This window comes from Xiphophorus hellerii, chromosome 5 (assembly GCF_003331165.1).
Source record: "Xiphophorus hellerii strain 12219 chromosome 5, Xiphophorus_hellerii-4.1, whole genome shotgun sequence".
NCBI classification, from domain to species: domain Eukaryota; kingdom Metazoa; phylum Chordata; class Actinopteri; order Cyprinodontiformes; family Poeciliidae; genus Xiphophorus; species Xiphophorus hellerii.
Window position 1 is genome coordinate 17436917 of NC_045676.1, and position 12204 is coordinate 17449120.

At 37.5% G+C, this 12204-nt stretch overlaps 1 protein-coding gene across 7 annotated transcripts in view; it reads right to left on the minus strand.

The window, feature by feature from the left end:
• The window catches only part of rptor (regulatory associated protein of MTOR, complex 1), a 147115-nt gene that overhangs the window by 96219 nt on the left and 38692 nt on the right, over positions 1-12204 (minus strand). For all 7 annotated transcript variants that reach the window (XM_032562847.1, XM_032562845.1, XM_032562846.1 and 4 more), the window contains exons 5-6: positions 10489-10647; positions 8335-8481 (exon numbers count right to left, since the gene is read on the minus strand). In XM_032562847.1, the coding sequence (XP_032418738.1) occupies positions 8335-8481; positions 10489-10647 (306 nt within the window). The remainder of the gene's footprint in view (positions 1-8334; positions 8482-10488; positions 10648-12204) is intronic.

Sequence of the window (12204 nt, forward strand, 5' to 3'; positions counted from 1 at the left end):
TTCATAGTTTTGATGCCTTCAGTGTGAATCTACAATGTCAATAGTCATGAAAATAAAGGAAACTCATTGAATTAAAAGGTGTGTCCAAACTTTTGGTCTGTACTGTATGTGGTTAACAATTTTCAAACAGTTATCTACAAAAAGAAGTAATAAATAGTTCTTAACATCACTTTTATCATTACTACAACAATAGTACAAAATATTGTGATAAAAATTTAAGTCCATGTCATCCACCCCATGGATACAACTTTTAAACAATGTCAAAGAGAATTCTGAAGTCTGAAAATTAAAACATTTCTGCAATATGTTTTCTTCTTTCTACACTTATCCATGAAGCATGGAAAATACAGACCTTTCCATAAGTTATCAGACTGCCCAGAAAGCCTTGGTGTATCAATCTGTAAACTCATAAGTTGTTTGCAGACAAAATTAGCTGGAAAAACATATAAAAGTTACAAAGTGAGAGCTGAATCACTGAAACTTAGAAAAAAAATCTAATCTCTGAAGCAAACAAGACAGTTTATGTGGAGTGTTGAGCACAAATGTGCAGCAGGTGATGGCTTTAGCACCTAGTCACCACCTAAATTAGTCTGCTCTGGTGTCTTTCTTGCAAGCTGTTTGCTCTCGTGAGACTCAGCATCAACTTACTGCTAATAAAATCATGAAAACAACAATTCCCATAATCCCCTTTAACTTCCGTCAGAGCAGAAATGTATCAATAAGCAAACCCATTCTAACAAAGACTTGCAGCATTGATTATTCAACACAATCCCTGCAGACTGAAGAGTTGCTTTTAATATTTCTAAGCTGTGTTACAGTGATGATGCATTTAAACTGAAAAGCAAGAGGATGGCAAAACAAAGAGCATCTCATTAAAACCAAAAACATTTGCTGTCTTAGGAGCATTTGTTCAGCGATAAAAGTTTGTCATTTTTTCCCACTGCTGCACAAAAGGCGAGCTGAATATCCTGTTGCATAAATTTGATATCACAGTTTTCCACCAGGCAAAAACTTGGCCACAAATTCCTATGAAAGAAAAAAAAAGTGTTTAGGTGAAGTTTTCTCTGCCCCTTAACAGGCGGTCTGTGAATGGAAAACAATCATCCTGTTTATTCTGGGAGCCAACTTATGGAGCCATTTCTACATCCTAGGTCAGGGAAGTCAATACTTGCAAATGCGAGATATGGAGGAGGCGTGCCCATAATGTAAAACTTTAATTGTATTTGGAGCTCTTGACTATTTATAGGTTAATTGTACTGAAGGACTCCTGGTAAGTTTGATGGGACTTCTATATAGTTTGCTTGTAGAGCAGACTAGACTTTAATGAGCGCTGGATCTTAAGAGAGGCAGAAAGCCAAACCCTCTCTTATCCCGACTGTGGTGGCATGTTTTTTTCATTGTCAATCCTTATTCTGGTGAGAAATCAGTCAGAGATGCTATTCTTCCTGCCAAAAATATCATTAGATGCTTGGGGAGGAAAAAGCAATTTTGATAGGAAAATAAAACAACTTATGATTACAAGTAGAGGCATTGGACAAGTAAACACAAATGATTGATGATTAAGTGGATAGCAATTAATAATGCAATTAATTAAAATTAACTACATCATTATTAGAATTCTTACTATTAAGAACAAACAAAAATAAAAATTTTACATGTTGTGAGTTTAGAGACTGTATTCTGTATATCTTAAGCAGCTTGTTCTTTTCTAATCTCTGATTTCAACAAGGCATTTTTAGCCACTCTACTGCCACTCATAGAACATTTTTAATGTAAACTTATGAAATTATTGTGTTTAAAATTCTCAGCAGATCAGTTTCTAAAATACACATGAAAAATAAAAAAAACGCCTCTATTTTGAAACCTGGTTTTAGTTTCAGTCGTCTAGGTCTTGATCCCCAAATGCTTTATCCTGCACTCATGTAATATAATGTCTCAGATTAGAAAATCGGCTGATAAAGAGACACTTAAGAGCATTTCTTTAAATTGAAGTACAAAATATTTGAGAGCTATTAAAGTGCTAAAACTACTCTGTGACAGTCTTTAGGGAAATCAGGCAGTCAAGGAGGAAGAGATTGGATAATCAATAGAAAAAAGTGACAGAGTAAAGTGTTTTTGTCAATTTGTGTAAGAAAAAAACAGAATTTATTCATCCACTAATTAATCTTAAAAATGTATGTGACAGCAAGCTTACACACACACACCCCCCCACACACACACACCCATATATATATATATATATATATATATATACATAGATTTTAATAATAAAAACAGAATGGTTTAATCAATCTTGCCAATAAAAGACTAAAGTGTGTTCATCATCTCCAAGTTAACAGTCATTAAAATGAAAGAAACTTGAATATCAGAGTTGATGCTAAAATTATAGCATCCACACAAAATGAACTACATTCTAACTAAAAAGACTCTTCATTTCCTGCTGAAGACACCATCCACACTCTAATCTGTTTATTTATATACAGAATTATAAGTGACTCCATAGAGCATTTTCTAATACCTGCATTTAAATGTAACATCACAATTTTCCTTTCCGCACTGCCTTAATCCACCTATCCAGCCTCATCAAATCTATGAAGATGTTTCACTATGAACATCTTCATTTGCAAATCAGTCAAACCTACAAAAATCTGTGTCCTTCTGACCAAAAACTTCCATAATTTCAAAGCGGTTGTAGGCTGTTTCAGCCCTCAGTTTCCAGTGTTGCTCTTGAGCCGTATGAACAGGTTAAAACTGGCACATTAGATCAGGGGATGCATGCAAAACACCTTTGAAGAGTGGTACTGAATTAAGCTTCAGCCCCATTCAGCTAGACTTGCTACTACTGCACAGGTATAAACATAGTGTTTATACCTGTGTCTTAGAGCAGAGCTGTTGTGAAACACTCAAAGCTGGATGTATTATAGCTTAAAAAATTCTAACTTTCACCTCGTGCTGTGAAACCCCTGGAGTTTTGCTCTGGAGAGAGCATGCAGAGGGATTTGTGATGCACAACCAATAGCGACAGACTCTTGGTGAAATACAATAACAACAACAACAAAAAAATAGGAGGTTTTGTCACAGGTACCAAAAAACGCAAGAGGAAACTATTTTATTTTGCTCATTCAACTGCAGTTTCCAGTAAAGCTTATTAAACTTTAAAGATATTCTTGTAATGGAGCTGCATAGATTTATATAGGAACACTTTATTGCTGTATATGCTGCTCTCTACAAGTCCAATAACTCATTAATAGGCTCTGTAATAGAGGGCCAAAAAAGGAGGGTGAAGTTCAGATCTCATTACATTATGTATTTAACACATAGCTGTAAGAGTGGCTCTGCACACATGAATAAATAATGATATTAAAAAGAAAAATTGTCTCAACTAATAGAGCGGTGGCAAGGTGTGCCACTATTTTCCTTCTTGTTGAATCAAACACATTTCTCTCTCCTCTTTGAAGCACTTTGCGGGCGTGTACGATTGGTGCCGCTCAGATGGATTTCAGCCAATCTTGTTACGACATAATTCCTCCTTCGGCTAATTAGGAGATCCTGCTAGCAGAGAAATAAATCACAAAGCAGTGTGTGCGTCTAATGCCTCTCGGTGCGTTAGCCTAAGAACATCATCTGGTGAAAGAAAGCGTGTCACTGCCAGCCATGATAATCCTGACGGTAAACACAACAGCACCGCCGGCACAAGCTGATTAATGCCAAGCATCCACTGTAATTATCACATTAGCATATTGTAATCTGGGAAATTACCATGAAAATCATAATGACAGCCTTCCTTTTTTTTTGCTTTCTGGAGGACAATACGGCAGGATATAACTGCTGAAGACTCCTTTTTTTTCATAAATGCAACGTTAAATTACAAAACAAATTCTTCACAGGAAGAGGATTTCAGATGTTCTCAGCAGAAGAGAGCTGCCATGTGAAACGCTAATTGAGAACTACAGTTTAAGAGCTATGCATGCATTATTTATTGCAATATTACATGGTGAAAAAAGAAGGTTTAATGTTAGCGTACTGGAAACAGCAAAACCACAACACACACAAACACGAGTACACCCAGAGAGCAGCAGCTGTAAGAGCTGCAGTGATTCCTTCTCATCACACACACTTTACTCCCCGCTAATGCAACAAGCATGTTCGCTGAGTGCACACAGGAAGTGATGAGATTTTTAAAAGGAACCAGGTGGCCATATGATTGTGCATTCAGTACACATCTCTTACACTCTCACACACACAGATGAACTGCATGGTCCACATGAGGTCCATAATGCAAAAATGGGAGGAGGTGACAAAACACCCCCTCCCTCTGTTATGCCTCCCTAATCTCACCCAAGCACTTGATCTGCATCACAGCTTTTTCGAGTAAAACGGTCCCTGGTGAAGTCAAGCTTGTCGTTCTGGGCGAGAACTGAGAGCTGTCCGTTCCTCAGTGGTGTGTGGTTGGATGACTCTGCTTGGGACCAGTGATGTGCAGAACGAATGTGCTGCAACAAAGAGACTATCTGTGCATGTTAAGGAGGACGATCCCCCTTACAAACTGTGACAAAAGAGCTGCAAGCTTCAGTCCGTTTTTGTCTATTTCTCAATAGATCAGGAAAAAAAAAGAATTTCAATCGAAGTGTTGGGGGAATTGTATGTTTCTTTTTAAGCAAACAAACAAACAAAAAAAACCCCAGAAAAGTGGGAGGTGCATTTGTAACTGACCGCTAATCAACACTGTGCTGAACCACCATTTGATGTAATCACAGCATCAAGTCTTTAAGCATTAAGCAACTAAAGACTGGAATTATCTCACACTCTCCTTCGCATACAAGTTCTTTATAAGTGATTGAGATTATAAATTTTCCAGCTTTGACAGAGATTCTCAGTTAATTTCCAGCCTGGACTTTAACTGGGCCATTCATCTAAACAATTTTGTTGTCGATCTGGTTGGACATTTATGAACATCATCCGGAGGGAGGGTGAACTTCATTCACAGTCTCCAGGTTTTTGCAGCCTCTATAACATATTTTCTTCCAGAATTGTTCTCCATGTGTCTTTTCTGCATTCCTATCATCTCTGACCAGCTTCCCTGTTCCTGCTGAAGAAAAGCATGCCAGTAGCATGATGCTGCCACCACCAGGATTCACTGTGGAGAGGTATTTAGACTGATGTGTGGTGTTAATCTTCCACTAGACATCACATTCTGCATGTCAGACCAATCCCCTGTGGCAAACGGCGAATAAATGTATTTATTTTGGCTTTTTTTTTAGACAATGGCTTTCTTTTTCTTTCACAGATGAAAAGTGCTTCTATAAATTCTCCCCAACGTAACCCCTGACTTGTCTGCTATGTTTTTTGATCTATGTGACGCTGTGGCCTTCACAGACTAGCAGTAATTTACAAATGAATTACTCACAGATGGATTCTTCAGTAGCTTATTGACTTTTGAAAGCTTACATTGAATTTCATTTTCTGTATCAAAGTAAGTATTCAGAAGAGGCATGGATACTTTCACAAGGCTCTGTTGATCCTCTCCTGAAAGATTGGGAGCTATTTGGAAGTCACCACCTTTATGCTAATCTTCCATTACATCACCCTATGAAGTACTTCCTGTTAAAGAGAATGGGAAGTGCAGGCACCAAAGAGGAAAAGTGATATTGCGTATGGATATTATGCAACTTCCCATGCATCCAACTAAATTACTTCTTGAGCTTACTTCCTGCATAAATCCAATAGCTGAACCTGAAAGCTTTAGGACTGAAAACGTTAAAAATTATAAAACAACACAGGAAATCTCTTTAAGGTATAGTGTTAACTGTTATGGAAAATGTAAATGGAAGTACAAAAATGATCAATCAAACATTTGCTGCCTTGTCTCATCCCAGGCTTTATGGAATCAATTTGACAAAAACAGCACTGTAGTGTAAAGAGGAGTGCTCTCATAAATAAACTTTCAATAGCAGTGAGAGTTTTATTTTCCTACTTGCTATTAGAAAAGGCTCCCAGTCTTTTCTGTGTAGGTACAAAGCCTATTTAATTCCCCTTTTAGACTCTTTTTATATTTAAGTAGTAACATTTGTAACACAATTAAGCTGCAACTGAACAATAAAAATGTACATATTGGTGTAATTAAACAAGAAGTCCTCATATTGGGAAAAGCTGAGACATTAAGGAACAGGTTTGCTAAGCTCTAAAATCTGATGTGTGAACACAAATCAAGATGGCAATGAAAGACAGGATCTTTCACTGGGTGACCCAGAGGAGCACTTTCGACCTTGGTCCCCAGGATCAATTGTTGTACCTTCTTTTACTGTTGTGTTTTGACGTTTCCCTGCTGCCACATACCCAACCTAATCAAAGTGTGATCAACAAGCTTCTGCATGACTTGTTTACATACTGAGAACGTAATGTAGTAATTTAAATCAAGTGTACTGGAGCAGAGACTTATCTGAAGAATGAGGAAGAGTCGGCTCAGAGGACTGGGATTGAGACCTACTGATCAAAATCTTCATTTTTGTATCCAAGAGGACATGTAGGAACAAATTAAAAGCATGTACACATCAAGTACGAACATTGATATTTGTCTTCCCACCAAGGGCTACAACTTCACTCTGTTCTTGCAGGCATTTTTGGGAGTTCTCTGTTTGTGTTTGACATGTTTTACTCCAAAGAAAACAGGGAATCAAAGTGCTAATTTAAGTGGAGGAAAAGGTTTTTAAAACATGTTTAACCACAATCCTCCTATGACCTCATGAAACTCTCAGAACACAGTGGGTTAATCTGAGGGCAAACACAGGCATTACAGCGACTCAGCAGTTTACCTGCTGCTTTCACCTTTACTTTTTAAAAGGGAATGCAGCATTCATCGTGGCTCCTCTTTGCCAACTTCCAGCTTCACACTGTACATCCTCCCATTTCCTCACTGTCGTTTTTTTTTTTTTTCGTTAATTTACAGTTTGGCAAAAACTTCTTTATGAATAATTAAAATAAATGACAGCGCCATCTCATCAGGCATTCACATTGCTAGTTTCAGCCAGAGGAGAAAAGATGAGACAACATAATAAAAAGGTGAAGTGTTGAAAAGACTGAAGCAGTGATGGATTGCTTGAAGAGTTCCTACATATTCGTCATGTAAAAAATTCATACATTTTGAGACTCAAATTTCCCAGGAGTCAGGCGTTCTGGATGGATGGATGGATGGAGCTAGAGCAAGATAACAATGAAGAAACGATGCTAGGAAAGAAGGAAGCACACCAAGAAGAAAGGAAGGATGATACACTTATGAAAGGGCAGGAGGAAGGAGAGGAAGGACAGATGGAAGAGAAGTAGGACAAAATGATGGACAAAAGGATAGGAGGAATAACAAGGATTAAAAACAATAAAAGGGAGTGTGAAATTAGTAAAATTAGAAGTAAGAGAGGATGAAAATAAATAAGAAAGATGGAATAAAAGGAAGAATCAAGAGAATTAATGATATGAGAAAAGGAACAAAAAAGGACACAATGAAAGGAGGACAAAAAGTAAAGAAGGAAGGCAGGACATAAATAAAGAAAGGGAGAACATAAAGGTGGAAAGCATAAAATACACAAGGAAGAGAGATGAAGGACAGGATGAAGGAAGAAAAAATGAAAGAAAGAAAGAATATAAAGAAGGATAAATGGTAGGAAAGAAGGGGAATTCACAAGGAAGAAAATAAGCATTACAGGATATGTGAGGTAAAGGAAGGACATGTAGGAAGAAAAGAAGAACAGACATGAGGAAGGATATGAGTAACAACAAAAGGAAAGGGGGAAAAAGGACATGATAGAGGAAGATAGGATAGATGAAAGGAAGAAGAAAGAAATTAAGGACAGAAAGACACAAGACAAGGGCAGAGAAATGAGACACAAGATTGAAATAGCATTTAGTCTACAGGAAAGAAAGCAACATCTGATAATATAAACATTTTTTATTCAAATCTTGATAACTAAAGACATTCCCACACTGTGTGGAAAGTCTGTATTTATGGATAAAGGGAACAAACCAAGTCCTTTTGATCCAGCTGCCCATTAGCAGTGAGCAAGAAATCCAGCTGAGAATCATGACTCGACACCAATTAGATTCAACTTCCTTAACTTCTGTTCAGGTCATGTGTGCTCAGTAACGCTCCCCGTTTCTGTCTAATAACTCCTAAATACCAACACTTCATCTCGTTCTATCTGACTGCTCGCTAACTCTGTGTTTGAAAGACTCATCTCATGTTTTAGAATGCCGTCCTCTCCTGTTAAATCCCAGCTTGTATTTCATTGCTCCTGTGCAGCAACATGTCGTAAACCATGAGTGGTTTTGCTGAAGCTCCCTCACCTCCAGCTCCTGTTCTCTCTGGAGGGCGAACTGCTTAAACGACTTGACGATAATTCCCGCGTTGGAGCAGTCGTAAACAAAAATGGACGGGCTCCCCATCCACGTCTGCAGGTCGTAGATGGACAGCGGGATGTATTGTGTGTAATTCTGAAAAGCAGAGAGGAGAGAGGTGTGAGATTTGGTGCATCGTGTTGCTGCTGATAAGTCACTTTTATAGATTTTTACAGTGTTCAATTATTCACCAGGCATCTGCTTGATGGAAACCGTTGATTAAAGAAGTGGAAAATAGGGTTGAAAACGTGAAAGCGAAGCAGACATGGAGAGCGTAGGAAGTTCATATATTATATCCAAAATTTACACTGGACAAACACAAAATCTTACCAAGTATTTTTGATCTAGTTTCTAGTGCAAAATATCTTAATGCACTTGAAATAAGAAAAAAAAACGTACAAGTAAGGCTTCAGCAAGATATACAGTGTGAGCTTGTATTAAATCAATAATTCTTTCATATTGATGAAAATGTGCTAATCCCACTGGCAGATTATTTCACTTGCCAGTGGAATTAGGAATTATTTACTTAAAGCACGCTCCTATATCTTGCTAAAAAGCTAGTAATAAGTTAGTTTCATCCAATTTCAGGTGTACTAAGATATTTGCACTAGAAACTAGGCCAAAAGCACTTGGTAGGATTTTGTGTTTTTGCAGTATAACTTTATACACCACCTGCTGGTTTTTTGGTGCAACAGGGAGCACCGCAGTGTTTTAGAGAAAAAAGATAAAGATGCAAAATGAACAGGTTCATCTCCATAAACTTCAATTCCGGCAAGAAGTTAATTTGTTTTAGGCGATCAATCTGTGGTTCTGCTCTGGTGTTAAGAAATACCAAACTTCTTTAAGGGTCCATCTGCATTGTTGCCTCTGGTGTGTCTCGTCTTCCCCTAGAAAATATTCCACAGGCTCTACGGGTTCAGGTCATGGAGTTTGATGGCCCATCAAGCTGTTATAACACGTTTGCTACAGGTTTTATCAGGGCCTTTAGCAGTATGAGCAAGTACAAGGTCTTGCTAGAAGATGAAATAAACATCTATATGAAGCTTAATTTTGGATGTGATAAAACATTTGGACGAACACCAGCAGATGCTCCCAGTATCAGCACTGACTTTAGAAACTCTCCACTGGATTTCAAGCAACACAGATCTTGTGTCTCTCCACTCTTCCTCCAGATGCTGGGACCTTGATTATCAAATGAAAAACAAAATTTAATTCTACCTTTAAAGAAAATGGTAACTGGTCCATAACTGGTCAGGAATAATCAGTATCTAGTCCTGATTAGATACTTCTGATGTTGTCCATTGTTCAAGAGTGGTTGAACCCATGTCCTAAATACCTCTGAATGCGGAGGCTCTTGAAGCTTAGACTTCATCTGGAGTCCACACCTTGTGAATCTCCCTCATATTGGATGGGCTTTACTTTCACTTCACAATCCTCTCAGCAGCTATCCCTGCTGATTGTGCCCTTTTTTAACCACACCTTTTCCTTCCACTCAACTTTCACATACGGTAATATGTTTAGTCACAACACTCTGAAAAGTCTGCTTTCTTTTTTTTAATGATGTTTTGTGACTTTATCTCATTGTGGAGGCTGTCAATGTCTGTCTGCTGGACAAATGTCAAGTCAGCAGCCTTCGCCACAATTGCTTAGTTGAAATTCTATTGTTTACAATGATGCAAAGTCAGAACTGTTAATCAGTCCTGTTTTTGAGCATATCATAGTTTAACTTTAGAGAATTCTATTGCAAATACAGTTAAATTTTCAATTAATCCAAAAAGTAAAAAAATAAAATAAAATTTTATTTATTCATTAAGATTTTTCAGGAAAAAACAGAACTGGTATCAAGATCAGAGATTAAAAATTAGAAATAATTCTGTGATTATGCATCTTCAGCTTTTCTCTTTGCTTTCATGGTCAAGGTGATGAGTTTGTTAATTTGTGGTGTCAGGCATAAAAAACACTATCATGGAAAGATTGGCAATGCCTTTAGATTATTCCCCTTTCATATGCTTATTGACAAATTACACTTTTACTTAATGACTCAATGTGTGTAAACTTTAAAGGTAAAAAAATGAATTCTGATGATGTCTTTGTGTTTTCTACCTTGTTAAAAACCCAGATTTCCCCGTTGACGGTGGGCCGTGGAACTCCATGGCCGTTGTAGTGGAAGAGGACTCTCTCCTCTTTGGCGTTGCGTCTCAGTGACGTGCAAAGTTTCTTCACTTCGTCCACTGTGGGGTCCAGACTCTGTTTGTAGCGTGCCTGAAAAGCATAACAACAAAGACATCAAGATAATATACGTCCACCTTAATTTTAATACGGTTACCATCTAATCAGGCCCTAAAACAAGATCACACACAAATCAACGGTCAAAAATATAAGAAGCAAAATGTCACATTTCTGCATCTTCTCAAATCGCCAAATAAGCTTCTGAACACACTAGTAAATAAGTGTTATTGTCACCGTCTGTATGTTGCCTGCTTGTTTTCTCAACCACCTATCACGTATTTCATCTCCGACTCCACTGCTCTGAAGTCACAAAGCATGAAGTTCATTCGGCGTGACTAATCCGAGGAGATTTTACAGCCGGAGACCAGGGGAGTGTGTATTGTTTTTGGTTTGACTAAATCAAGGGCTGGAGTGTGCAAAGCTGAAAGTGACATGGAGGTGTCAGCAGCTAGTTATATAACAGAAAAGCTCCTTCTGACTGCTCTGAATCATTGTGGAGCTCAACGAAGCCCTTTTGTTGCGCAACTAATGTGGCTTTTACTGAACAGCCTGCCTCCTATTGACTGGATGTGAATCACAGCAGACATTTTAACGTAGACTCCTAAGAACCATCCAGCCCATATAGCTCATAAAAACAGCAAGCTGACCTTGTGGACCAACTGTTTTACTTAGCCATCTAACACAACCATCATTTTGCTCGTAACAATAACTCCCCTCCGTTTACCTGGACAAGACAAAAGAGGTTATTATATGTATCTTGCAAATATATTTTTTCTTGCCCTACTATTGCACCATTTCTACAATAATTTAGGCTAAAAAAAAGTACATTTTAATGAAAGTTTAATAAAATCAATTTCTCTCATGCACCAAACAAATATGCAATTATGACAAAAATAAAAACAGATTCTTTTTGCTTTTAGATTCACTTTTACTTAAAATATGTTGCAGGCAGAAAACATTTCTGGGGCTTTGATTTCTTTTCCTTTTTTTGTTTCCTTTCATCTGTTAGTTTACTATGGTTAAGGTCTGTTGTGAGTTTCTTTCAGATAAAGCCATTAAAAACTTTCTACTGGAGAATGCTCAAATGAAAAACAAGCAAAACTCATCTATAGATTATGAATCCTGACAATATGGAAACCTTTGAAATAGAACTTTCCTGAAAAACTTTTCAAAAAGCATTAAGGTTGCTTGCGTAGAAGTCTACCAGCACATAACATCAACTTATTAATATTTGCCCACTCTACAGTGCAAATAATATTGTGCATTGTTGAGTGCAAAAGATTCTTTGCACTCTACAACGTTCCTCACCATGTTTATCCAATTGTGAGGAAATATAGTGTTTCTTCTGTAGATGTGGAAGTATAGGCTAATAGGCTAAAAAATAAAAGCCCTCTTCATTTTTAGCTTTCCTAAAACTTTTGGTTGTCTAAATATTCAGAGTAAAAACTAGCTGGTGTTTGGACTGGACCAAAACTTAATCTAATTTGAGATAATGAAAAACATAAAAGGTGATCAAAGTTTAAATCGATGTGTAATGCCACTTTTATATAAAAACAGGGGTGTGGGCATGTACTATACCTTTATACATGT